At 55.8% G+C, this 26,112-nt stretch overlaps 9 protein-coding genes across 9 annotated transcripts; 6 read left to right on the top strand and 3 right to left on the bottom strand.

Annotated features, from left to right (window-relative positions):
* Window positions 1-465: 465 nt before the first annotated feature.
* On the bottom strand, window positions 466-1,721 carry SCHCODRAFT_02665564 (uncharacterized protein; the record flags this gene model as incomplete). The annotated part of the gene is made up of 5 exons (XM_050346549.1): window positions 466-556; window positions 601-719; window positions 780-846; window positions 895-1,156; window positions 1,205-1,721. 5 exons carry the CDS (start codon window positions 1,719-1,721, stop codon window positions 466-468), a joined length of 1,056 nt encoding a protein of 351 aa, XP_050201114.1.
* A 627-nt stretch (window positions 1,722-2,348) lies between these two features.
* SCHCODRAFT_02598345 (uncharacterized protein) lies at window positions 2,349-6,602 on the bottom strand (the record flags this gene model as incomplete). Its single annotated transcript, XM_050344028.1, has 17 exons — window positions 2,349-2,689; window positions 2,748-2,767; window positions 3,020-3,178; window positions 3,232-3,326; window positions 3,436-3,761; window positions 3,814-4,099; window positions 4,147-4,316; window positions 4,417-4,451; window positions 4,501-4,645; window positions 4,709-4,834; window positions 4,860-4,864; window positions 5,365-5,471; window positions 5,582-5,741; window positions 5,791-6,168; window positions 6,220-6,371; window positions 6,427-6,500; window positions 6,557-6,602. 17 exons carry the CDS (start codon window positions 6,600-6,602, stop codon window positions 2,349-2,351), a joined length of 2,625 nt encoding a protein of 874 aa, XP_050201113.1.
* Window positions 6,603-7,486: 884 nt separating this feature from the next.
* SCHCODRAFT_02497615 (uncharacterized protein) lies at window positions 7,487-10,726 on the top strand (the record flags this gene model as incomplete). Its single annotated transcript, XM_050343062.1, has 20 exons — window positions 7,487-7,554; window positions 7,605-7,727; window positions 7,784-7,843; window positions 7,895-8,059; window positions 8,110-8,148; window positions 8,198-8,317; window positions 8,368-8,439; window positions 8,487-8,654; window positions 8,709-8,753; window positions 8,807-8,863; window positions 8,921-8,956; window positions 9,006-9,092; window positions 9,141-9,155; window positions 9,220-9,303; window positions 9,353-9,424; window positions 9,499-9,609; window positions 9,664-9,761; window positions 9,825-10,043; window positions 10,097-10,192; window positions 10,284-10,726. The coding sequence occupies 20 exons, from the start codon at window positions 7,487-7,489 to the stop codon at window positions 10,724-10,726; spliced, it is 2,178 nt and encodes a 725-aa protein (XP_050201112.1).
* Window positions 10,727-11,862: 1,136 nt separating this feature from the next.
* On the top strand, window positions 11,863-13,059 carry SCHCODRAFT_02495151 (uncharacterized protein; the record flags this gene model as incomplete). The annotated part of the gene is made up of 1 exon (XM_050343012.1): window positions 11,863-13,059. A coding segment is annotated over one exon (1,197 nt), but the record flags the coding sequence as incomplete, so codon positions are not given.
* A 240-nt stretch (window positions 13,060-13,299) lies between these two features.
* SCHCODRAFT_02665560 (uncharacterized protein) lies at window positions 13,300-14,413 on the top strand (the record flags this gene model as incomplete). The annotated part of the gene is made up of 2 exons (XM_050346548.1): window positions 13,300-13,921; window positions 14,316-14,413. 2 exons carry the CDS (start codon window positions 13,300-13,302, stop codon window positions 14,411-14,413), a joined length of 720 nt encoding a protein of 239 aa, XP_050201110.1.
* A 116-nt stretch (window positions 14,414-14,529) lies between these two features.
* SCHCODRAFT_053638 (uncharacterized protein) lies at window positions 14,530-16,068 on the top strand (the record flags this gene model as incomplete). Its single annotated transcript, XM_003033272.1, has 3 exons — window positions 14,530-14,802; window positions 14,875-15,182; window positions 15,303-16,068. The coding sequence occupies 3 exons, from the start codon at window positions 14,530-14,532 to the stop codon at window positions 16,066-16,068; spliced, it is 1,347 nt and encodes a 448-aa protein (XP_003033318.1).
* Window positions 16,069-16,285: 217 nt separating this feature from the next.
* SCHCODRAFT_02476257 (uncharacterized protein) lies at window positions 16,286-17,173 on the top strand (the record flags this gene model as incomplete). Its single annotated transcript, XM_050342743.1, has 2 exons — window positions 16,286-16,497; window positions 16,630-17,173. Coding segments are annotated over 2 exons (756 nt in total), but the record flags the coding sequence as incomplete, so codon positions are not given.
* Window positions 17,174-20,031: 2,858 nt separating this feature from the next.
* Window positions 20,032-20,322, top strand: SCHCODRAFT_01043577 (uncharacterized protein; the record flags this gene model as incomplete). Its single annotated transcript, XM_050340918.1, has 1 exon — window positions 20,032-20,322. A coding segment is annotated over one exon (291 nt), but the record flags the coding sequence as incomplete, so codon positions are not given.
* A 3,639-nt stretch (window positions 20,323-23,961) lies between these two features.
* SCHCODRAFT_02495707 (uncharacterized protein) lies at window positions 23,962-24,992 on the bottom strand (the record flags this gene model as incomplete). The annotated part of the gene is made up of 4 exons (XM_003032686.2): window positions 23,962-24,489; window positions 24,544-24,645; window positions 24,696-24,790; window positions 24,839-24,992. 4 exons carry the CDS (start codon window positions 24,990-24,992, stop codon window positions 23,962-23,964), a joined length of 879 nt encoding a protein of 292 aa, XP_003032732.1.
* Window positions 24,993-26,112: the final 1,120 nt, after the last annotated feature.

Below are 26,112 nucleotides of genomic sequence, written 5' to 3'. Positions count from 1 at the left end.
GGAGGCAAAAGCGCGGCTGAGCAAAGCCGCCGCCCCTGTTGCACCATCGTTCTCTTCCATCTGGTTGAGTACCTTTTTTGTATGCCTCTGTGCCATGGAAGTACGTTAAAGGTTTGCGCTGCAGTCATACGCAATAAGTCCATTTCGATCCATGGCATGTGGATTCGACGTTTCCTCGACTCAATTTCCTTGGTTGTTCCGCTTCCGCGAGGAATGACGCTCCGTCCGGCGGTCTTTCTTCCATTGCGAACTGGATCGCAGCATGTTTTCATAATCACCTGCCGTCGGCGTCACTCCCCCTTCCCGCTGCGAATGTTCACAATTTGCTTAGAGGTTATGTGTGCCCATCGAGCAAACGTAGAGTACACGACACGTTCGAACCCCGTGAGGTATAATAGGCTAGTTGGTACACAATACGAACACGTCGGAACATATTCTGTTCGACTATCTGTCACGTTGGACGCTTCAACAACCCAAGGCGCTGCGTGTGGACGCCCTGGAAGCGACGTCAAGGCAGATGGCCATAAGCTCCGTAGATGCGCGTGTCGTCGTCCACCTAAGACTCGGTCAGATTAGTTTTCGCAGTCGTACTGCACTTACAGGTTGATGGGCATCTTGGAACGCGAGGCGGACTCCGTGAAGCGATCTGCCATGTGCGGGTACGCAAAACAAAAGGCGTCGATATTCCATTCCTCGTCTACACCTGTCCACGTTTCCATCTGCGGTTTCATGAACCACCAATGGGGTATTGGGTCGTTCGAAGTCGGACGAGGTCAAACAGCTTCGCTATACTTTAGCGTCCACGAGTTATACTTTATCTTGTCTGACGATCCCGGATACGAGACCCTACGCTCATAATGATCATCGGCGAAACCAGGGTAGTGCATCACTCACGGATTGTTCAACTTGATGATGCGCGTCATTTCGTCCCCCACGTACCGAAAGCCTTTCCCGAATTCCGTGTTGTGCGAAAGGGCGTCGATGGGAGACATTTTGTCGACCACTTCCCAACCTCGCTGCTCGTACTTAGCCAGAGCGACCGCCTCACATTCCCTCGTGTCTCCTTTGCAGGTTTTCAGAGTGCGTTTGTCGACGAATGTGGCGTGAGGATACAGTGAATACGCTGTATCGTGCGTGATCATGTTCATGACAACAGCTGACGGGGATCAACGCGACATAACATGGGGGGATGGGAAGAACGTACTGCTATGGAATTGGAGAATGGTTTCCGCCACGCCCAACCGACACATCATCAGTTGAATCTTCGCCGATCCTCGCATGAACGTGAAGGTCTCGACTTCGGTGTAATCAGAAGACGACTCGGTGGAATCGACCGTCCCCTCAGGAGTGATGCTGTCGTCGCACGCGCGAGACACGGCGGAGTCGAAGTGAGGTTCTTGAACCGCGCGCGGTGTGAAGAGGTATCCTATCGATGCAAGGAAGTCACCGATCGGCAATATGTCGCCTCCGAAGGCGTAAATGTCTAAGTCTCCCTCCTCGAAGTCGTATCTGCCAATGAAGCGGAGAGCAAAAGAGCCTGAGATGACAGCGTTGTTGTCTCGCATGCGAAGGCGCAGCTGACGAGCTTGCTCGATGGTCATGTACCTCTGGAGGGCCGTACACAGATCATACACGCGGTCGCGATAGGACTGCACTGCGTCTCGCGCCTGCGAGCAGGAGCCCGCAAATTGGATGAGATCGGTGTCGTCCACTCCCGACATTATTAGCCCGTGTAGGTCTCCCCTTGATCGTGGTCAGTTGCGTGGAAAGGCGTAGCAGGGCAGAGCCTTACATAGACAAGAGCGTGCTAATGCTGGTAGGACGATGCGCGGACATACCCGTGTACTCTGTGAATACAACAAGACGGTAGAAGGAAGCAGGATGCGACTGCCGTCGACCGCCCGCCGTCCGCCCGCATTTTTCGGGGTGGAATGTGGCGGGCGCTCGCCGATATGCCACGCCCTGATCGCCTGCTCTTTTTGCTTCCGCGTACAATCCATTGCGAACACGCATGGCCCGGCCGGGAACAGAACGACATAAGGGGCACACGGAAACGTCTTAACTGGTTCGAATTCAGGTGCTGACGTCTTTTGGGGCATTACTCGGGTGGCCCAAGCGTTTGTTTGATTGTGGGCTTTCTCCTCGTTCGCGATACGGTGGACTCTTCGAGGGGACTAAAGCCCGTATACTATAATTTGGCGGGTCATACGTCGTACACTGTAGCTACCACGTTCCCCCCTACAAGCGAAGGCAGATACTGTGTCGGGTCAATTTGATAGGGAAAAAGAAAGCAATGATCCGTCCACGCGCGCGTCGTCAGCAAAGTTGGACGCGGTGTCATGATGGTTCTACAACAGATACGAAAGATCGATATAATCTCCTGGATGTTGCCAGTGGGCACCATCGACGTTGTATTCGCGAGCGCGGGTGTACCAGGCTGATGGGGATTCTTTCTTGCCGCGTCTTGGCGTGATCTCGTGGATGACCCGTTCGCACACGGATACAGCGACATTGTCGATGTCGAGACGCGCCCACTTGCCGTAGCCTTTAAGGAAACGTGCGAGCAGACGACCACCGTCGGATCGTTCGCTCTCGACAGCACGCGCGGGTGCTTGCGACGCCCGTGGAATATAACGATCCGGCCAGAGAATCATGAGACAAAGTGCAAGCATGCTCTTCCGACGGAAGCCTACAGAGCGAGCACGCTTATGAGCATGGGACTGCATCGGTGTTGGAGAACAACTCACGTTCACCGTTCCTCACTCGGCTGGGAAGAGAGGCAGCCATATAAATCAGCATGACATGCAATAGAACGTGATTGTGGTTGGTCCCTTGAGTGTCCGTGAGAACCTCGAATGCGCGATAGAACTCCATATGCTGCAACGTATGAAACGAGCACCAGTGCTTCCCCGCTGTAGCGCAATGCGTTGGAGTATACACCGCATGGGCTGTACCGGGAGCTTGAATGCTAGTGCGGCATTAGAAACGGTACCAATAACAACAAAGTACGTCGACGTACAAGAGGTCACCCTCCTCCAAAATGAGAATGGCACCGTTATCTGGTCCTATGGTCCAGTCGCTGTTTGGGATGTGGAAGTCGCCCCTCGAAGCACCGTATTTGCTCGCGCCAGCCACGACATGCTTCATCCGTTCCGCCAGATTCGCAAATGTCGCGGTACTCGGAGGTGTAAAACGAAGAATGATCCACATCTTACGACCCTTGCCCCGCACCTGGACTGATGTGCCCAGCCCCATTGCGTCGAAATGAGGCATAGTAAAGAAGCCCCGTTGGTGTAGGAGACACCAGTCGAAGGTGCGCCATACGTCTGATGGAAGCATGTCGTAGTCTTCAGTCGTATCTTTAAAGAACCGTGTTCTTGTGACGATGTGCCCGTCGGATAAACGCCTGTTGAGAAACATGTAAGTCTACCGTACCTGCCACGATCGTAAGACTTGCTCAATGATTGCATCGCTGCTGGGGAGACCTGGTAAGAGCTCTAGAATGCAGCGAGGCGGATTCGAGCCGTCCTGTATGTACTCGTGGAACTCGTTAAGAGACATCATGGTACGGCTCTCTGGTGGAATCGGGTTAGCCGCGGGCGTGTGTTGCTGATTGACACGCTTTGGGCCAGGTGCCCCTTTGTGCTTATGGATTGTTGATGATGAAGCACGTTCGCTTTTCGCTGTATCGACCGAAGAGTCACTGTTGCGTCCTGCTTCGTCCTTGTCTGATTGCGTCTCGACCTCTCTCAGGTACATATCTGACAAGTTAAGCACGTGTCATAACGAGTGGGGGCGCTCGGTTGTACTCACCGTGTACTTCCAACGGAGTGTGAAGATCCAAACCGAGTCCGCCTCCTGCTGGGAATCGACACCCCCAGTATTGTGGCGTCATCGCGTCGTCAACATCGTCACGTCCACTGACTTGCGGCACCTTCAATCCACCACCTTTCACCAGTACGGATACGCCTTGCTCTAAACTGGCGACGGCTTGGTCTAAGATGTCGTTCACTGGACCGTTCGTTAACACTGTGAGCATGTCGGGCCGTTCAAGGGCGCTGGGAAACATTTTTGCGCAAAGATCGACGCAATTGGCATCCTTCCGACACGTTAGTCCTCTCCTCCTTAGATCATTCTTGTGCTTACCCATGCCAAAACGTTCACTCGAGGATTGTCCGTCGTGTGGTACGGGAGGTACGTTATGGCATTGACTGACTGCCACCACGTAGTCGGTGTGCCATGTCGGACCGCAACGTTGCTCGTCAGATCTAGTGAATGTACGGACGCTGACGAGCCGTCCGCGTCGCTTTGATCAACTGCATTAGTGATTTCTTGCTTATGTGGTAAGAGGCAGATTAAACCTTTGACTTGTGCTCCCGGTTACTGTTGTAATCGAGTGGCAATGATCCGACGAACAGTCCGCTGCAATGTTGTGACTCGCTTCTGATGTCCTGTGAATCACTTAGTACGCTATTGATTATTAGGGCGAAAGCAAATTACGTTGCTAAGTCGTTCGAACCAATGGGTGCTGTCGGGTGGACACATAACGAAGGGTCCGGCTCTGACCGTGACGTGTATTCCCACGTGGGGGCCTCATTCTGTCTTGTTGAGCTGCCTGATTGTGCTGGTCCGCTACTGGGTACGCCTCAACAGAAGATAGAGAGGGTTAGCACGTATGCAAAAGCCGTGTATCTCTCTGAGAACGAACCTGGGCCGTTTACCACGTCGTCGACGGATTGCTCGTTGACGGAAAAAGCGACAACGTCGTACGAAGTTGGTCCTCCGGTTGTTGTGTGACGTTTTCTCTTCTTCTTGGGCGGTTCTTCGGACCAATCTAGAAAAGTGAATGACATGCTCACGGGTGCTGTCGACCGAAGTAAGCAAAAAAGCAAAAGGCACGCGGAGAACAGCGAGGTGTGGAACGCCGCCACCCGGAAAAGCTCGGTCCGATTACCCCGGCGGGTGTATCCTTAAACGATCAAGCTTATTTGGGTCAATCCATTTTTGGACAGCCGCAAACAGTAATGCCCGTTTGGGTTAATCCATTTCGGGATAACTGTTTCCGTGTCATGCCATATACGTAGAATGCACATAAAGGGGATAGACGCGACATGCAGTGCTGCGTACTTCGCACGCTGCCTGGCCACGAAAGCAAACAAGTATTGCATGTGCACTCATCCAAACGTTCGCTTCAGAACCGGTGTATGACCAGCTCGACTATAAGCCCGTGTTTGATAGTGGATGTGTACTTAGAGGTTGATAAAACCGCTTATTCGTTTCTCTTTCAGACGTCCAGAACAAGATAGTATCTTATATCGCTTGCGCTTCGGTACACTCTGGGATCTTATAGCAGGCAGTACTTACGCAATCTGCATACCGTTATCATTCCCCTCCTCCTGCGTCGGTCGTGCTCTCTTGTCCGTGGGTTCCTCCTGTGCGCCGAAGGCCCTACCCGGTCGTTTGATACCGGGCTTCGATGGGGTCGTGAGCGTCGTTACGTTCATAGAAGCCTTCCAATTGGCCAACTGATCACCCGCTAGTTGAGCCCTTGTCGTGACACATGCGCTGAACCATGACTTACATTCGTTGGGCCATCATCCAGCAATGCGATGCCGCGCAACACTTTCAACATGTACCAATCCGCCTCCGCGCCTCTGGTGAACTGAGGTACTGCAACGAACGAGATTGTGACGGCGACTACGTCACCAACTTGGAACGTGGAAGGTGGACATTCGGTATAGCTAACGAATGATTAGCGTCCGCGCCACTTAACGAAAGTTCACAACGTACCTCAGCGCACCTGCTGGCCCTTCTCCAGAAGCGATATAGTATTCTACGGAGTTAGAATTGGTGTAGACCAGTTGTCCGTACGATTCGAGCATAGCCTGAAGGTACCGCTGTGGGAATGGGTCGATATTCTCTGGCACAGATTCTACGCTTGCAGGGTCGGCGTCCTTGACATGGCTGAAGTAGCGGCTGGCGAACCCGATGGCTTTGCCGCATCTGGTTTGGGTGGGCGCGCTAGTGGTGACTCGGCGTCCGATGCTTCGTTGGAACAGATTTCGTATATGCTCGATGTTCCTCATCGCAGCCGCGAACAACGGGTTGTCAAACGCTACGATTGCAACGCCTTGCTTGGCTTGACGAGCACGTCGTAGTGTCGCGCTTCTGACATACTGAGGTTAGCCATCGTCGACGGAATAGTAAGTGCGAACGCACTGATAGTCCGAGCCAACCGGGGGCAGATCCACCCTCCATAAGACGCCGACTATCTCCAGTTGATACTCGGTCTCACCATCAGGCATAACGAGTACGCGCGTGCGGTCGTTGTACCCTGACGCTATGCGAACCTGTGTCGAAGCCGACGGGCTCTGCAAGACATCAGCGTTTGCGCGCTTCCCACTAAGGCGAAGGGTAATGGCGCACGTCCATGAAAGTCCCCAAGCATTTATCTGGCGCCGCCGCAGCGCGTCGAGAGGATATGTCTCCCACTATATTCTCTACACCGGTGAATGATGTCAGCGTACGCGACGACCCAAGAGTATGGGCTGCTTACTGGCTCGTTCCTCGTCGTACAAGTCAGGAAACTTGGAGACGTCCATGTCCGTTCCAGAGGATATAAGTATGGTTAAGGAAACAGGCGCGTACAAAACCAGCACGTCGGGGTGCGAGAAGACGACTACCTGCGGGACGCGCGTCGTCCTTGCACCTTAACCCATAGCACCCTTTTTCCCTTCTGCGACCGACTCGGTTCGTATGTGCAGTCGAACCAGTATCCGTGTGGAACGGAAAACCAATACCCTGTTTTGAAGGCGTGTCCATTCATGTTCGTATCTCGTTTTGAATCCGCTACCTTGACAGTCCCGCGCGCTGCGCAAGTGGTGCACCTCGAAAGGACTGTTCCCCATTCCCCGCCGCACTAGAACCCTGAGGCAAATCTGCCGGTGGTCGCCTGGTAAGCGCTCCTTCCAGCGCTTTTGTCCAATATACGCCTCGTTTCTGATTGTTATGCTCTACCAATGGATGGCAAAGGCTTGGGCGACGTCGGAACGGTTTGATTCCGTTTACTTAGGAATCTGGTTCCGTCGCCCCCCCCCCCTCATCCGTTACCTATCGCATTGTCCCCATACCGTGGGTCTTGCTGCTCCCTTACGCACAGGACGTACGTCGTCGCGGTAAGGTGTCGTAGCGATGCAGCAGCTCCCAGTTGTCCTTCGCATTATCACCAGCAGTCTCGAGATCCGCGACGAATATAAAGTCCCGCTGGTATCCATCCATGATTTCCGTCCCGGTCTGGATCGTACCTCCATTTCTCCTTGCCGGTGGCCGACTTACCGACCAATGTACACGTCTGGCTGTTTCTTTTTGCCGGAGGGAGAGGGGGGGAGGAGAAAGGAACCGAGCGGGTGGTATCATGCGCACCTTTAATTGACCTCGTTTCTCTGGACTTTGTCGTTTTGGCCTGACTCTTGCTCTCTCGTCGATCATGTCCGACCAGACGCCCTCGCGAGCGTCGACCCGCACCCGTGTTCCGTCTTCAAAGAAGATCCAATCGTATGCTGCCCTCTTGGCCCTGTGCGAGATGGATGCTGACGGCTGCCCAGGGACGAGTACCAGAAAGATGCCATGAAGGACGTGGAAGAGGAAGCGGGGGAGGAAGAAGAGGAGGAGGAGGAAGAGGAGGAGGTTGTTGTTCCAGCGAAACCAGCTGGAAAAAAAGGGTCGCGGTGAGCTTGCACACCTTCCTTCGCTACGCATCAGCTGAAGAGAGAAACATATTCAGGGCTGCCCGCATTCCGGACAGTGACAGTGAGGACGACAAGGAAGAAGGGGATGGTGATCAGTGAGTGTGAACCGCGGACGGACGGTCAAAGGCTTACCGCGGTCGCCTCAGCGACGTCGGTGATAATGGCGAAGTGAAGAGAAAGGGAACGGACGGCAACGAGACCAGTGAACAGGCCAACGACAGCGGTGACGCCGTTGAGGAAGAGGACGATGACGACGTGCCGCTGGCTTCCAAGGTGCCGCCTCCGACACAGGTGAAAAAAGGAAAATCAACGTGCGTATACCTTCGAGGCCGTGTTGCCATTCGTTCTTTAACTTGTTCAGTGCTAGCGCCCGTAACGCGAGCGCCCAGGACAAATCAGGGTGCGTCTCCTTGTCGTGAGCTCTTTTCGAAGTACTCATGGTGCGAAAGAGAGAAGCGGGCGAAGTCTGTGAAAAGCACGAGCAACTCAAAGAACAAGCGAGCTGTTCAAGAGCAGATCCGGGACCATCCCGCTACGGATGACCCGCACCGCGATGAGAACGTCCTCGGGTATGTTGCAACGCTACACCAGTCGCATCGATCGCTAAAGTGAACGGAAGGGCGAATGTTGACACGGGGGGAGGGGAAGACACGGCACGCGCCAGGGCCGAGGGAGCGAACAACGATCAGAAGTGCGCGCGTCATGAACAAACGTCGGGACTTGCTGACAGATGTACAGAGATGAATCCCCCGCTCGATCTGACGACGGCGACGAACGCTACTGGTCCACCAAGGCCGCAACCGCCACGCCTCCGCCATCGTCGCCGCCTTCCTCTCCCGTGAAGACACCCAAGAAGGTCGCGAACCGTCGTATGAAATCGGGCTCCGAACGCAAGAAGGCGGAAATGTATGTCTCTGAACGTTTGCAATGGTAACACCCCGGTTTGACGTGTTGATCTAGGCTCCTGGATGTGGAGGCTGAGGAGGACAACGACGACATAGAAACGTACGCAGTTCCCCTCTATGTCTGACTCGGCTCATCTGTGTGTTCGCGTTTAGGGATGATGCAGAAGAGGGGTACGACGAGCACGTACGCCAGACGAAGGCGCGCAAGACGTACGTGCATCCCACGTGTTCTCGTCCTTCACGCTCACGTGGCATTGCGAACTGTAGCGGTCAACAGATGGCTTCACAGCCGAAAGAGGAACGGTGAGCGAGTCATCACTGCTACATATACCGGATTTAACGGTGTCGACAGCCACGACAACGACGGCGACGATGTACGCATGGACGACAGCCTTCCCGTTCGCGCCCTTCCGACTCATGACGTCCCCATGTCTGATGAGTAAGTACTACGACCACACGTAGTGAACTTGGTACTCACATGTTCTAGGGAGGACCAGCAAGAGTAAGCAGTCGCCTGACTGGCATCCGTTACCTTCGTTACGACGATACTAAGGGGCCAATCACAGAGAGAACATCGTCTTCTCGCACGGTGGCAGCGCAGCCGCTAGAGAGTATCTCGGTTCCTTCCACTTTGACGATAGTGACCCAGCGTGAGTCGCTTCTTCCACAGACGTGCGCACCTAAATCTTTCCATGACAGATACGCGCGAGTTAAGAGCGACGCTATATTCCAATGGTCCGGTATCTGCAACTATGCCTTTAGTATCGGAGGGTACGAGAGGTTCTTTAAATACTCGTGAGAGGCCCCCTCTTTGCTCTGACATGGCGATGACGGTTGTTCATCAGAACCGTGGGCACGTACGCGGTCGTCGACACGGAGCCTCCCGAGAACGTCGTCAGTTATATCAAGCAAGACAGAGTCATGGAACGGTCATATCCGGCGACCGACATTATGGAGTGCGTACGGCCGTCGCAGATCGCCCGCTCCATGCTCAGACAGAACCGTTACAGAATTTTCTGTTTTGCCGTCGCTTTCTTCCAAGGATCGGATTTGGTCAATCTGTCTCGCATTTCTTGGCGGTCTATCGACTTCGTCAAGGTGTCTGACAGTGCGCAAAGCGATACCCTCGGCCTCGTAGGATCCAAAGCACCCGTATACTGTGTTTCTACAGGGTTACTATCCGTCGCTTTTCTTGATAAAGATGGTAAGGACGGCATCGGTGCTAGTGGCGCTCGGCGAGGCGTACTGGTCACCCTTCTCGAGGCAGAGGCATTTCGGCTCTTCGCTTGCCTCAATCGCCTCGGGAAGATGGGCGAGACCAACTCTTTCAAGTTTCCGCTTTACGCGGATGGGATGGTTGGTTTTACGACGAAGGTGGTCAGCAAGGATGGTACGTCACGTCCCGTATACGTTTTGCCGCGCGCTGAAGCAAACGGGCGGCAGGCGCGCGGACGGGAGGAAACGGGCCGACCCTGATCTCGGCTAAGGGAGGGTGGCAACCGAAGCGGAAGATAGGTGTATTCGAATTCAACGACAAGAGTACGTGCCAAACGTTGACATACCTCTACGCGCTCCTCTTCATTCTCATAATATGTCCTTCTTTTCGGCGACTTTCTGACGCTCACCACAGTCCCCGTCCTGGACGGACAAGGTCGAAAGGACCTATGGAAAGGGGCCGAACTGGGCGTCGCCGACGTCCTTGGCCTTCCGTCATACAACGTGGACAAGCTCGTCCCGGAGCAAATGGTAAGCGTGCTGTATACCATAACGCGCTGGAAGAGAAAGACGGAAAAGGCCGCGGAAAATCTCTCTTTCAACATCGCCGCTCTGGTAGTCCTGTCAGGACCTATCGACCGCGTCGCAGCGCAGGCCAGGCTCGTGGCGCCCCGCGTCCACCCCGCCACATCTGGCGGAACCCCACGTACTGGCAAAGTATCTGTGAAGATCAACGACGCATCTGCCGGTGCGACAACATCCAAGGGACGGGGCGAAGGGAGCGGGTCCGCTAAGCGGGCAGCAGGCGGCGCGAGCGGAAGCCCGCCTAAGAAGGCGAAGAAAGACCATACGGAGTAAATCGCGCGAATAAAGAATACGTCTGTACCAAAGAAATCGAACATACATAGAGACCGTAAACTGTCCGCACGTGGGTTGACTGGCGCGATAACGGCCATCGCCGGCCGTTCAGTCCGACGCTCGATCGCAACGCAAATCTTCAGTCCACAACCGCCATGAATCTGTTCACTACAATGCTCGGTTGTCTGTATCTTCTTCTGTTTAACACCGTATCATGCTCGGGTCCATCACTATCACCAAAAGATGGTCTTTACGACGTGAAAAACATCGAGCTCTTGCGCGGCAGGATCACACCCACTCGCGACGATCTCTGCGGCTTTACATCATCGCGGTGCAGTACGCAAGCCATCTATGTCGGCACAGAGCACGACGCTGAAAACGTCGACCAAGCACACTGCGTATACGATGGTTGTGTGGAAGTATCTCAACATGTTTTCGAGCTCACTCTTCCGATCGATTATGCGTTGGCTGCTACTCTGGCGCGATACGGGGTTACGGGTTTATGCGATGCTATGGGATATGGAATATACGTGGCAGTACACACCCGAGACTTTGCACTGGCTCTTTGGCAACAAACGTCCGTGGCCTCTGTTCGAGGCTACCTGTTGTCGATTCGTCCACCTCCCTTTTCGTTTTTGGCATCGTACAGGCTTTGGCTGGAACATCACCCACACAGACACGCTGGCATCACTCGCGTGCATTCAATGCGCCATTGCATGCGTAGGGCTGATTGGACTTTTCATTGTTGGAGAATGGACGTGTCAAGTCGTAAGCGTATCGCATTGTCCGTCCTTCGCTTGCCGATCAAAACCGCAATATACCGCTCTCTCTGTTTCTTCAGCGAGTACATTACAGGGATACGTTCGCGTAGGCGAACATCGACGTTGCGAATCTTCGTCAAGAACGCCGCTACCTTACAAGCACTTAAAATGTGGTCGGGGTATTGTCAACGAACGGCGTGCGAGCATCACAAAGGCAAGACGGCCCGTATGTGTTCGCGACTTCAATTGGGTGGTGGCCCCGCCGAGATGCTATTTTCCCATACCGATATTGAGAGTGCGCTATACCGCGCACCGCAGGACTTAGACGTCAGTAAATGGAACTACCGTTTCCGCTTCCACACTTTTTTAGACGACATGACGAACCTGCCGGACAACTACGTCGTCGCGCTTCTTACACCCGAACAGTTATTCGACAAACTCACAGTGGCCAGTCTTCGCTCCGTATGTTCCGCTCACTCGATTTCTCTCGCCAAAGTACGTGTGTGTAGACAGGTAATCGCCGAGTTATTTGCCTCGCACGAGTGCGTGGGGGGGTGTGAGCTTCTGTATACCGCATTCGAAAAGGTGCCTATTGCCAACAAGCGGAAAACCGGCCGCAAATACCGTCGGTACAACGGAAAGAGGCGCAAAGTCAACAGCCAGAAAGCAATGAAGAAAATGCTTGCGGACGACGTCGACACTCAGGCTCCGGCGTCGAGCTTTCCGCCGCCCCGACCGAACAAAGAGATGATGCACCGTATCGCGAGTAACTTCTACGAAGAACTTATGAACGTCCGAGAGATAGGTTGCGCAGTTTGCGGCGAATTGAAGCCGGAAAAGGGCAGCGTGCCGATGCGAAGTATGAAACACAACTTGAAGGTCCTCGACAACAATGCTATTACTCGAAAGTTACGGACGACCGATAATGACCCTATACAGCCATTGCCTGGGCTGGTTCTAGCTGAAGGATGTGATGTTATATGCCAGGATTGTCGCGGACCGTTACGACAGATGGAAGTGCCAAGACTGGCTTTAGCCAACAATCTTTGGCTGGGAGAAGTACCGCCAGTATTGAGTAAATTGAGATACTTCGAACGTATTCTGATACAACGTGTCCGCCACAATGCCTCCTTTGTTCGCGTGGGTGGCTCATTCAAGAAGATGATAGCACATGCCATATGCTTCCCTGTGAACACGCCTCTCGTTCATGACGTCCTGCCACCACCTAGAGAAGAAATGGACGAGGTCCTCGCAGTTATGTTCACTGGTCCGTCATCACCCACGCCTGCTGATTACGCGTCTGGTAGGTTTAATCCACTACTAGTGAGACGGAAAGAAGTACAAGAAGCGCTCGAGCACCTGCGTCTTAACTCGCCTGACTACGCGGATATCACAATATCCGAAGAGAATCTACGAACTTACGACGAGGACTCTCCCCCAGTTACTATTGAGTATCGGATGATGGATACCAACATAAATCAAGAGAGCAGGAGCGCTTTTAACACGGAAGATGACCAAGGAGTGACCTCTGGCGAAGTACCGTTCGTTGTCCACGGTTTGACGGGTGAGGACTTAGACACAAAAACCGTAGAAGAGTTGAAAGGGCTTGCGCTGAAACACTTTAATGCTAATAAAGGCGTGTTGCGTGTCGGGCATGAAGAAAGCGCGGAATCTATATATCATAATATACAGTTATATCCGCGCATGTTCCCGTGGTTGTTTCCATACGGCGCGGGCGGTGTTGGTAGTACGCAAGTCGCAAAGGAGATAAAATACAGGCTGTCCGAGAAAGAGCACGTTCGTCATCTCCTTATGTATCACGATCAACGTTTTCAGCGAGACCCTGCCTTTCCGTTCGTTGCCTTCAGTCACTCGCAAGTTAAACAGACCATCACCCAGAGTTTCCTGGTTGCTAAGCAGGAACGATTCCATGACGTTATCACACGACTACTCAGCCTGAATCGCACTGTGTTGCAAAGTATAGCGACGCGAATGAGCGACGGCGAACACGTTGTTCCTGTCACAGACGACGAAAAAGAATGTTGGAAAGTCATCCAGGATATCGACAGTGTAGCGGGCCATGTAATGGGAACGACTTCCGGCAGGAAATGGATGAGAAACGAGATATGGTCCCTGATTGCTCACATAGGTTCACCCGTATGGTACATTACGATTGCGCCAACTGATATCAAGCACCCGTTGTGTTTGTACTATGCAGACACAAAGGAGGAATTCAAACCACATGTATTCCCTGACTCGGATGCACAGAAAGACGATCGGTTCCGCAAGGTGGTTAACAACCCTGTAGCTGCAGCGCGTTTCTTTCACTTCATGGTCGAGACGTTCATTAAGCATGTGCTAGGAGTCGGATCGGGATGTCCGGGTCTGTTCGGCAAGACGTCTGCATACTACGCGACTGTCGAACAACAAGGGCGTCTAACGTTGCATCTGCACATGCTCGTTTGGATAAGCGGTTCCCCTACTCCTCAGGAAATGAGAGATCGTATAACAGAGTTTGAATCAACGTACAGAGAAGAGTTAGTCAATTACGTCGAAGGCTGTCACCAAGGGCACCTATACGGAGGGCCAATGTTAGACGCGGAGGCCCGACAAGAAAGAAAACGCGCTCAACCTGGATACAAAGATCCGACGTACACCGTCTTCCCCCGTCCGCCCGTAAATTACTGCACGTGTGGCGATGCAGGTTGCAAAGTTTGTAAGAAGAGCAGACAATGGGATGTTCACTTTGAGGAGTATGTCGACGACGTCTTACTACGATCTAACGTGCACAAGTGTAGTACGCGATTCTGCATGAATAATAAAAACAGAAAATGCAAAGCGAGGATGCCGCGAGAAGTACGAGAGGAATCCGGAGTGGATATGGACACTGGCGCGCTCCGGTTCAAACATCTCGAACCGTATATGAACGACGTCTCCCCACTCATAAGCTACGTCCTCGGCTGTAACCATGACTGTACGGGACTTATGTCGGGCAGTGCGGTAAACCACATCGTTTACTACATAACAGAATATATTACGAAGATGGGCCCGCCTACACACGTGATTTTTGAGGCTATAAAAGCCGCATTCGACAGAAACTCTGAACATCTGTCGTCCAACGCAGACAGTAAAGAAAAGGCGCGGAAGTTGCTTACGAGGATGGTGAACATATTAAGTACTAAGATGGAACTCGGATCTCCCTTTATATGCGCGCATTTACTCGGCAATCCTGATCACTATTCGTCGCATCACTTCAAACCGTTCTATTGGCATTCTTATTACATGGAGGTACGAAAGTACTGGCAGGGCGCAGACGTTGCCGAATATGACGACAACGTGATTGTTCTGCGTAGGAAAGGACACGTCATTGGTGTGAATGATGTCCAGAACTATGTTTACAGGCCTGAAGAGCTCGAGCATATGAGTTTGTACGACTTCATGAGACGGTGCAAACGAGTACCTCTTCCTAAAAACAAGGAAGACGTAAACGACAACGACTCGGATGAAGCCGCCTGCACTCAAACCTCGACCGACATTTTGGATGACATTGACGAGGTTGTTGATGACCTCGGCGGCATGAGCGATGACGAACGGTGCGATACTGCCGAAAGCGGTCGTTATTGCGATGCTAACGATGCGATGGACGAAGACGGGGACGTTGTCATGGAGGACGTTTGCGACGAAGACATGGACATGTCCGTTGTGCAAGACGACCTGGAAGGGACAGAACGTGACGATAAGCCTTCACAGCCTGAATTTGACCCCGATGAACCTATTATATTTGGGGATCCACCCAAAGGAGCTCTTGCCACGAGGATGCATGCATTCGTGAAAGGGCATCCGCTGGCGAGTACACATTGCATTTGGATGAACGACAAAGACGACCCTTCGCTGGTACTGAACATGATGAGACCACTGCCGCGGAATGACAAAGGCGATAGGGATTACTACACAACGACCATGCTGACTCTTTTCAAACCGTGGAGGACAGGGGCGGACCTAAAACAACCCGAGCAACCATGGGAAGATGCCTACGCTGCTTTCCCATTTTCCGATCGTCAGCGAGAGTTGATGAAATTTTTCAACTTGCGGTGGGATTGCTTGGACGCTCGCGACAACTTCCAAATGAGGAGTAAATCGGAAGAAACGACAGGATCGTCGTACGCAAGATTCGTACCAGATGACTACGAGGTCGCTGAGGACGAGAATCATATAGAATTGGCGTTTCCTTCCAGCGACGATATTCTCACGAACAAGGCGTACAAGACAAAGAAGGAAACATACGACGACATCCAGGACTACATGAAACATCATAGATGGACTGATGCTTTAAACCAAAAGATAGACGTCACTGAATGGACCATATCCATACGCAAGACGTTCTCGGAGTGGAAAAATATTGTGGGAAACATGAGACGGTACGCTCTAGAGAAAGCGAAAGCCGACAAAAGAAGCGCGGAAGTGAACGTTCCTGTCAGGACCCGCTTCATTCCTCGCCTATCTTATCTACCGTTACCTACCACATGGCTCCCACATGGACGCTGGCCGCATAGCGCGCCTCTACTACACGAGGCCCCTTAGACTTGGTATTTTCGTTGACTCGACTCGTTTTCCGTACTCGCTGCTTTTCTATCTCGAGTTCTATTCTTTCTATCTACTTTTCTCGATCACCTCCGGCCCACCCGCGTCCGCGCCGAGTAACAACCTCGCCGTCCGCGTCTGTGCCGTCGGCGACCCGACGACCGAAGCCGAGCCTAACACAATACCAAGTCTCTAACGACGAGGTTGCGAAAGGGCCATGGCTACCAACACCATCACCCAAGAAGAACCCACGCAAAACGTGCGGCGCAATGCGCCCCGCACGTCCGACACCATCACACGCCGGGGACATCACGGCCCCGTTCCCCTTCCCACAGACTCGGCCTTCATCCCGATCGGGACTATCCCCGCGAGTCCTCAAGGAACGGCGCCGACGTATCTCTCCCCACCATACCAAAATCAGGGCAGCATGTACCAAACACCGGGGAATACCCCTTATCCCCCGTGGATGGCTCACTCGCCCTATCAGTCACAACCACAGCCGTACGGACCGTGGTACTATCCAACAGGACAGCCGATCGCGACAAACGCGTCACTTGCCAGCCCATACGCGTACCCAGAACAACACCGATCATCCATGGCGAACTACCCCAGCTTCCCCTCCATACATCTCAGTCAAGCCGAGTACTCGTCCACCCCTGCACACCCCGCCGTCCAACACTACGCGACGTCTCGACCCCAACCCCGACCGGATCCACTGGCCACGCCACGTGGACGAGCGCTGGAGGCGTGGCGAATCTTCCGCCTACTTGGAGAGCACCCCCATGCGGCGGTACCAACAGATCCCATGGACGGATACGTCGAGATTGTGCAGTGGCTGCGGTACTTCGCGGTCAGCCTGCAGCGCGGGTACGTCTGGACTCGTCACATTCCGTTTTTCAGCGACCTCCGATGCGCGAGAGAGCTCGCTGACCTATTGCGCGCCACACGCGACGTTCCCGAGAGTCATAACATTTCCTTCGAGGAATACGACTTGACGGATCTCGTGGGTAGGGCGGAGAGGTCGGGTCTAGCCCCGCTGCAGCTAAGGGAGGGAGAAGGCGTGTCCTTCATCCGCGCCGACAGAGAACCTCCCATCACTATTGGCACCGAGGTCTCGAGGCACGCTTATCCTCAACAGCGCGGCTATCAACCCCACGACTACGAGGAGCGCAGACAGTTCGAACCGAGCGAAACACCCGCACTCTCCCCGACTCAGACGCAGATAGACGCAGGAGAGGGGGAAGCGCCCATGGACCTCACCGTGCCCGAGGTGTCGATGAACAGACGCCGAAACCGAGAGGGAGCGGCGGACACGTCCCATATTGCGCTCGGGCACATACCCGCGCATGAGCGACGTCAGTCGACGCTCTGGACGGCTGAACGACTCATGCAGGAACCCTACCAGCCTGTAGTCGTTCCGCCTGTGCCGGAGAGGAGCAACAGCGTCACTGAGCTCGAGTACGCGAGCGATACGCATGAGAACGCGGTTCGAGACACGAACAGACCTCGCTCGCGAGCCTCGGCTGATACGCTAGTCGATACCTCGACGGTGTCTTCGAACACGAGGCGAGTGCGAGCAGCGAATAACATAGAGCTTACGCGCCTAGATACGCCGCCGCACATCGCCCAACAAGACGCCGAGGGTAGAGATCGAACCCGAGAGATACAGTCGGCGTCACAGCAGACATATTTCAGATTTGGTACGATCTCCCCCGACGTCGCCCGAGCCACTCAGCACGCCAACCCGCAAAACTCGGAGGACCGTCGACCCCTAGGAGTCACCTTCTACGACTCCATCCACGCCAGAGAACCGCCCGCGAGACCGAACGGCCAAGACAGCGTGAGATTGCAGAGGAAGGGCAACGACGAGCACCTCGACACGCAGTCCAACCCCGACGTCACCTATCACGGACAGCGTGAATCGTACTTCAACACGGAACCGATCGCGCCGACGCCGAGAAGTCCGGCGAGTCTGGCTCAACGGCTGCTGGGCACAGGACGGGGAGGCGCACCGCCGATACCACCCAGATCACCCCTACGACGGGCCGGCGGCGCGCCACCGCCCCCGGGACCTCCCTCGAGGTCGCCTAGGGGACCTCCATCTCCGCCTCCGCGCCCACCTCGGCGATGGCCTGCTCCGCCGCCAGCACCGATGGGATATTCTGCGGGAGGAGGAGGAGGAGGCCCACCGCCACCGCCACCACCTCAGGGACCGCCGGGTGGACCGCCGGGCCCGCCAGTACCGCCGGGTCCGCCAGGAGGGCCGCCCCTAGGTCCGGGAGGGAACAACTTCAACTGGATCCAGGAGCTCGCCTTGGCGATCCGACAAGGGACTCAGCCGCCGCCCCCTGACCCGAGGAGGCAGGACGAGGAGAGGGCGCGGGCGGAAGAACGCAGGCAACGCGAGGACGAGAGACGGCGTCTTCAGGACGAGCTCGCGAAAGAGAAGCTCATCGACGTGGCCCGACCCGAGAAGTTCACGGGACGCGACCCGTCGATGTGGCGCAAGTGGGTGGACAGCATCCACCTCCACTTCCGAGCTAAGCCCCTCACCTACGCCGCGCAACAGTCGCGTATACTCTTCGCCGTCTCCTATATGACTGACTTAGCGCAGGCGCATTGGCAGAACCTAGTCACGTACCGACCGCACCACGAGGCCCTGGTGCACTACGACAAGTTCATCAACGAATTTGCGCGACAGTTCGACATTGCCGATCCCCAGGCAGACGCCCGAGCCGAATACAACACCATGAAAATGGAGAACGACGAGCACTTCACCGCCTATATCGTCGAGTTCGAGAGCGTAGCGCAGCGGACCGGGTTCAACGAGGCGCACTGGATGGCGCGCCTCGAAGACAGCGTCCCCGATCGCATCCTCGATGCGGCGCAATACGCCCCCTCGTCGCGCAACTTCGAGGAGATGAAAACCCTGTTCACGGTGCTGGACAACAAGTACTGGAAGGACAAACAGCGACGCGAGGCGGCGCGGAAGCAGTCCAACCAGTACAACAGGGTTTCAGGCTCGGCGAACAGGCTGGAGCGACGCTTCGACTCGAGGGGGAGCGGGCGAGACGCGGGGAATAGGGCGAATAACGCTCCCGCGGCGACGAGCGCACCCGCGCGACCGAACCCCACGCCGAACACGGCGAGTGCGCGTCCTCCTAACGCGGAAACGCCCAACGCACAGGATCGAGCGGGGCAGACAAACCGCGTCACATACCGACAGAGAACGGGTCTCTCGCGGGAGGAGATCACACGTCTGCGCAGCGAGGGCAGGTGCTTCGGGTGCAAGCAGACGGGTCATATGTGGGGGGACCCGGTTTGCCCAGTGCCCAAGCCCGCCCGCGGACGCGCGACGTACTTCTTCTCGGGCGACGAGCTGGAAATCGAATGGCAGGAGGAGGAGAGGGAGGCCCCGATCCGAGACGCGCTCACGGACGCGCTGGGCGAGTACGCAACGGAAGGAGAGGATGAACTTGAGGAGGGGGGAGTTTCGGAAGGGCACTACTCATATCACGAGCACGAGTCGGGAAATGTATCGCGGAACTGAATAATGGACAGAGCTCTTCAGTTCCGATCACCATGACCCACGCTCTGCCAACCGAAGAAAACAAGGAGCTCGACCCCCAACTCCTCAACGCGGTAGCGACCCTACCTTCGCATTCGCACCAGTCGTTCGTCTTAGAGGTGGATATTCTCGAGACGGGGGACAAAAAACAACGAGCGCTCATCGATACGGGCGCGTCGAACAATTTCGTGGACTTCGACATATGCACCAACGTTCCCCACCTCCAGCGCGCGCTACCGCGCGAGATCCCATTAACACTCTTCGACGGCGCCCCGTCCTCCGCGGGAGCCCTCAAGCACCGCATCCCATTATCCTTACGCTTCGACAACGATACGACCCAGCAGGAGAACTTCCTGATCACAAAACTGCACCCCTCGACACCCGTCGTGCTAGGAATGCCTTGGCTACGGAAGCACAACCCCCAGATCGACTGGACCTCGCTGACGATCCAGTTCGGCGAGACGCTCAGGGCGGTGACCTTCGAGCCAGAGACGCGCACACAATACCGGAGCGTAGTCATCAAAGTCCTACCGCGAGACGAAGACGACTGGGTAGGAGAGGCCCCGGACGACCCCAACACGATACTAGAGGATGTGGTGGGCCCTCAACCACAAGAGGAGACTCGCGACCTCGCTTGGGACGAACCCGGGGGACCTCGACAGCTGAACTCCAAGCAGCGCAAACGACAAAAATCCAAGAGAAGTCCTTCCCCACCCTTATCAGCTAACCGTTCGCCCAGCAGAGGACGACTATTACGCCCTTCAAAATACATGGGCAGACACGATCCGCCTCGCTCGGGGAAGGCGCGCAGCTCTTCCACGAGGGAGGGCTCGAGATCGCCGGCGAGGACGGTAACGCCGCGAACCTCACGCGACGCGAACACCTCGGGACCGACGGTCACGCCGTCGAACTCAGAGGAGGCCGCGCACGCGGGATTCACACTCATCGGCGCGACACCCATGTCACGACTCATCTCCCGGGGCGAACCAGTTTACATGTTGCAGATACGACCCGAGACGCACAAGTCGGAGCACTTACGCGCCACCGACGAAGGGGACCGCGAGCAGGAGGGAGGGAAGGAAACCACGACACAGCCGGAGTCTCTGGACGAAGAACTACGACGCCATGTCCCCGAGCAGTATCACGAGTTTCGAGCGGTATTTTCCGAGGAGACAGCAAAGGAACTACTGCCACACCGCGAACACGACCACAAGATCGAGTTGGAGGACGGCGCGACACCGCCGTTTGGGAAGATTTACAGTATGTCCGAGAGGGAGCTGACGGCTCTCAAGGAATACTTGGATGAGATGCTAGGGAAGGGATTCATACGCTCCTCGACATCGCCAGCGGGGGCACCGGTCTTATTTGCCCCCAAAAAGGATGGCAAGCTACGCTTATGCGTAGACTATCGGGGACTGAACAAGATCACGAGGAAGAATCACTACCCTCTACCCCTCATTGGCACGCTGGTCGATCGTCTTCGTGACGCGAAGATCTATACCAAAATCGACCTGAGATGGGGTTACAACAACATCCGCATCGCTGAAGGCGATGAGTGGAAAACAGCATTCCGCACGCGATACGGCTCATTCGAGTACCTTGTCATGCCCTTCGGGATGACCAACTCCCCTTCCACGTTCCAACGCTTCGTCAACGACATTTTCCATGATATGCTCGACGTATTTGTAGTCGTATACCTGGACGACATCCTGGTATATTCTAACAACGAACAGGAGCACGAGAAACACGTCCGACAGGTCCTCCAACGTCTACTCGAACACGACCTACACGCGAGACCGGAGAAGTGCGACTTCCACGTCAAGGAAATCGAATATCTGGGTATGATCATCACGCCGCGAGGCGTGAAGATGGACCCGCGGAAGGTGCAGACGGTCCTCGACTGGCCGCCGCCCAAGAACATTAAGGAGCTACAAGCTTTTCTAGGGTTTGCAAATTTCTACCGCCGCTTCATTGACAATTACTCAGGAATTGTGCACCCGTTAACCCGCCTTCTCAAGAAGAACCAACCCTGGAACTGGGACGACGCGTGCGAGACCGTCTTTACGCTACTCAAGAACGCCTTCACGGAAGCCCCCATCCTGCAGCACTTCAACCCCGACCTTCCCATTGTCGTCGAGAGTGACGCCTCCGACTGGGCGATAGCGGCCATTATCTCCCAGTACGACCCCGAGGACCAGGAGATACACCCGGTCGCATTCCACGCGCGGACGTGCTCACCCGCCGAATGCAACTACGACGTCTACGACCGCGAGCTGCTCGCCATAGTGGAGGCCTTTAAGGTGTGGCGACCGTACTTAGAAGGGGCGCGACACACGGTCGATGTCTACTCCGACCACAACAACCTCCAGCACTTCACGACGACCAAGAACCTAAATCGCAGGCAGGCACGGTGGTCCGAGTATCTCTCCACGTTCGACTTCGTTATACACTACCGCCCAGGGAGACTAGGCGGCAAACCCGACGCACTCACCCGGCGGCCCGACGTCTACCCGAAGGAGTCCTTCAAGACACACGCCAAAGCGTTCAACGACCGCATCCTCATCCCAGCGGAACGACTCTGCGCGATGCACCTTCTCGGCGTCGATCTGGAGCTGCAGCGCATTCGCGACGCGCCCGACGACGACCATTCGAGAGGGGGGAAGGAGGAGGCGAAGAAACGACCGGGAGGGCAGTACTCGACGACGGAACGTGGCGACTTACTCCTACGCGACGGCCGGGTTTACGTGCCAGCCCACGAATCCCTGCGCGCCGACATCATCCGAGCGCGACACGACCATAAACTCAGTGGACACCCGGGCGTTCGGAGGACGACAAGACGAGTGATGGAAGAGTACTACTGGCCAGGTATGCGCAAAGATATTCACAACTATTGCGTTACCTGCCCAGATTGTCTACGCACGAAGGCGGCGCGCCACAAGCCCTACGGCGAGCTGCGACCGCTCCCAGTTGGAGAGCGCCCATGGTCGTCAATATCGATTGACCACATCGTCGCGCTACCGCTGTCGGAGGGCTACGATGCGGTGCTGGTCGTGGTATGCCGTCTCACCAAACAGGCTATATTCATACCCTGCCACACCACCGACGAAGCCCCCGACTTTGCCAAGCTCTTCATACGCGACGTCTTTAGCAAACACGGACTGCCGGCGGACATTGTCTCGGATAGAGGCGCGTTATTCGTCTCTCACTTCTGGCAGTGTCTGTGCGACGCTCTCGGCGTCAAGTCCAACCTCTCGACCGCGTATCATCCCCAAACGGACGGACAGACCGAGCGCGTCAATCAAGCGCTCGAACAGTACCTCCGGGCGTTCGTGAACTACGACCAGGACGATTGGGCGCCACAGCTCCCTATCGCCGAATTCGTGTACAATAACACCGCGCACTCCTCCACGGGGATAACCCCCTTCTTCGCGAACAAAGGCTACCACCCGCGCCTCTCTGTCGCGTTCGACAACATCCCGGACCATCGGGTACACCTGGTAGCGCGCGACTTACGCGAGCTCCAGGAGCACTTGAAGCAGGAGGTGCAGAAGGCAGCTGACGAGATGAAGAAGTACGCCGACCGCAAGCGCGGGAACACGCCGGACTGGAAGAAGGGTACTAGGGTGATGCTGGACCTCAGGAACATCAAGACGAAGCGACCGACGAAGAAGCTGGACTACAAACGACTGGGACCGTTCACCATCGAGTCGAAAGTCGGCACGCACGCCTACCGCCTCAAGCTACCGAAGTCAATGTCGCGCGTCCACCCTGTATTCCACGTCTCGCTACTCCACGAGGTGCCGGCGGATACGTTCGCGAGACGGCCACCGCAGAGAGCGCCGCCGGTCGAGATCGACGAGGAGGGGTACGAACAGTGGGAAGTAGGAGAGATACTGGATTGTAAGGTGGTGGGGGCGAAAGGGAAAAAACGAACGGTGAAATACTTGGTGGATTGGAGAGGATTTGGTCCGGAAGCGCGCACCTGGGAGCCGGCGGCGGGACTAACGAACGCGACCAAAAAAGTCGACGCCTTCCACGCGACTCATCCCGACAAGCCGCGCACGGTGCAGGAGTGGGACGCGCTCGCGCCGGGGAGACCTCGCAAGAGGGGGAGGAAGCAGAAGCAGTAGTGGAACGCACGACGAAGGGAAAGACACTAATTTATAGAACAAAACAGAAAACAAACAAAACCGTCACACAAAAAATCATCGACATCCCACACAACAACCAGCATGCATACACGACATCTCGACTACGACACACACACAACGCCTACAGTACACGACTACGATACACAACCACGACTCGACAAAAGACCAACCACGCTAATCAACGTCGGCCAGACCGCCAGCACGCTCGACAGCCCCGCCGGCACGAGAACCTTGGGAGCGAGGGGAAGTAGCGCGGGCGGATGCGCTGGGAGACACGCGACCGTAAGTACCGCGAAGGCGCTCAAAGCCATCGCGCGCACGACGAAGAACACGATCGTAGAGGGCACGAGGAACGCGGAGGCGCAACTCCTCCATGAGCTCGCGGATTTGCGCGCTCAGGCGATTCGTCTCGTCGACGGCCTCCCTACGGACAGACTCCAGCTCCAGCTGCACACGCCGCTTGTCCGCCTCGAGGTTACGAACGTACTCGCGCTCGAAGTGCAGCTCGCGAATGTAACTCTCGCGCTGGAGCTTGACGTCGACCAGCTCCTCGTGTTGCACGTTGAGGCGCCGATCCGTCTCATGGAGGCGACGAGAGGCGTCATCGCGCTGATCTTCCACCACGGACAGCGCATCGCGAAGGCTGCCGACCTCCTGACGAAGACCGCGGTTCTCGCCTTCGAGGTCACGCACACGAGCGGCCTGACGCGTACGCGATCGATGAGCTCGTTGAAGGGAGCGGTCGCGGTCACGGACCTGTTCGCGAAGCTGGGCGTTCTCGCGGTCGATCTCGATGAGAGCAACACGAATCGACGAGAGCTCCTCCTGAGGGGTTTCGCCGGCGAACGGAAGAGGGAGCTTAAGAGGACGTTAGCGAGGACGGGGGAAGGAGGCGATCCAGCACGCACCGCGACGCCACCCGCGTTCACACCCGCCTCCGTCGCCACACCCTCGACAGCAGAGACCGGGGGCACAGGCGAGACGTTGCCAAACCGCCACTCAGCTACAGAAGAGCGTCAGTACCGACCAGCAGACCCTCGACTCGGCGTACCGGAGTTCACCGTCGCCGCAGGTTCAGGGGACGACGGGGATGCGGGGGACTCAGGAGACAAAGGCTGCAGAGAGGGACTCCCAGCACGCGAGCCGGGTTGAAGGGCACGGGGGAGAGCGGGATCGCGAGGAGATTTGGATGCAGAACGAGACATGGGGCAAGCGACAGACAAGAGACGGGGGAGCAGATCAAAGGGAGACGGGGGAAGGAGGGAGACACTCACCTTCTTGAACCCAGAAACGCACCTCCTACACGCGTATCGGATCGATATCGCCATCGCCACACCCATCCCACGCCGCTACCGTCCTCCCGTGACGCACTCATCGCGATCCCCCACGCAAGCTCGATAGAAGTTCAGCCCAGATCGAGAAGGGCGAGGGACTTACCACGAGCGCTCCTACCCGAATCCGATGCTCCAGACGCACTGGGCCACGCCGAGGGGACCACCAGCCCAACCATCCTCCGCTCCGCCCCCTTCCACAACCACAGCTCAGGCAAGGAGCGTCGACGAGAGGGTCCACGGGCGACAACACGCATCGCTGAGTCCAAGACGCCTTCCCCGCGCCGGGTCGATCGGGCCGATTACCGCGGCCCACGCGATCACGCGACGGCGGCCCGACTCGGCCACGTCCGCGAGTTCGAATCCACCACCCGCCGGAGCAGTTCAAGTCCGCCGACTCAGGGAGTCGACTTTAGAGGGGGGGGTACTGTCAGGACCCGCTTCATTCCTCGCCTATCTTATCTACCGTTACCTACCACATGGCTCCCACATGGACGCTGGCCGCATAGCGCGCCTCTACTACACGAGGCCCCTTAGACTTGGTATTTTCGTTGACTCGACTCGTTTTCCGTACTCGCTGCTTTTCTATCTCGAGTTCTATTCTTTCTATCTACTTTTCTCGATCACCTCCGGCCCACCCGCGTCCGCGCCGAGTAACAACCTCGCCGTCCGCGTCTGTGCCGTCGGCGACCCGACGACCGAAGCCGAGCCTAACAGTTCCCATTGGGGCGCGGAGCCACGCGGGCGTCGACGTAGTGAACAAAGCGTATTTAACTCGCAGTTTCGTAGCACCGGACCGTGTAAACTTGATAGAGAACATAGCGCGACAGTACAATTTAAACGAAGACCAAGAGAGAGCATTCCGAATGGTGGAAAACCATGCATCCACGCCCGGTATGCCTCAGCTTCGAATGTACATCGCGGGCATGGCAGGCACGGGTAAATCGCAAGTAATAAAGGCGATTCAAGCGCTATTCATTGCTAGAGGCGAAGG

The sequence above is a fragment of the Schizophyllum commune genome (assembly GCF_000143185.2).
Source record: "Schizophyllum commune H4-8 unplaced genomic scaffold SCHCOscaffold_4, whole genome shotgun sequence".
Classification (NCBI taxonomy): Eukaryota; Fungi; Basidiomycota; class Agaricomycetes; order Agaricales; family Schizophyllaceae; genus Schizophyllum; species Schizophyllum commune.
The sequence above is the reverse complement of the archived record's forward strand: the minus strand, read 5'-3'. Positions and strand labels throughout refer to the sequence as shown.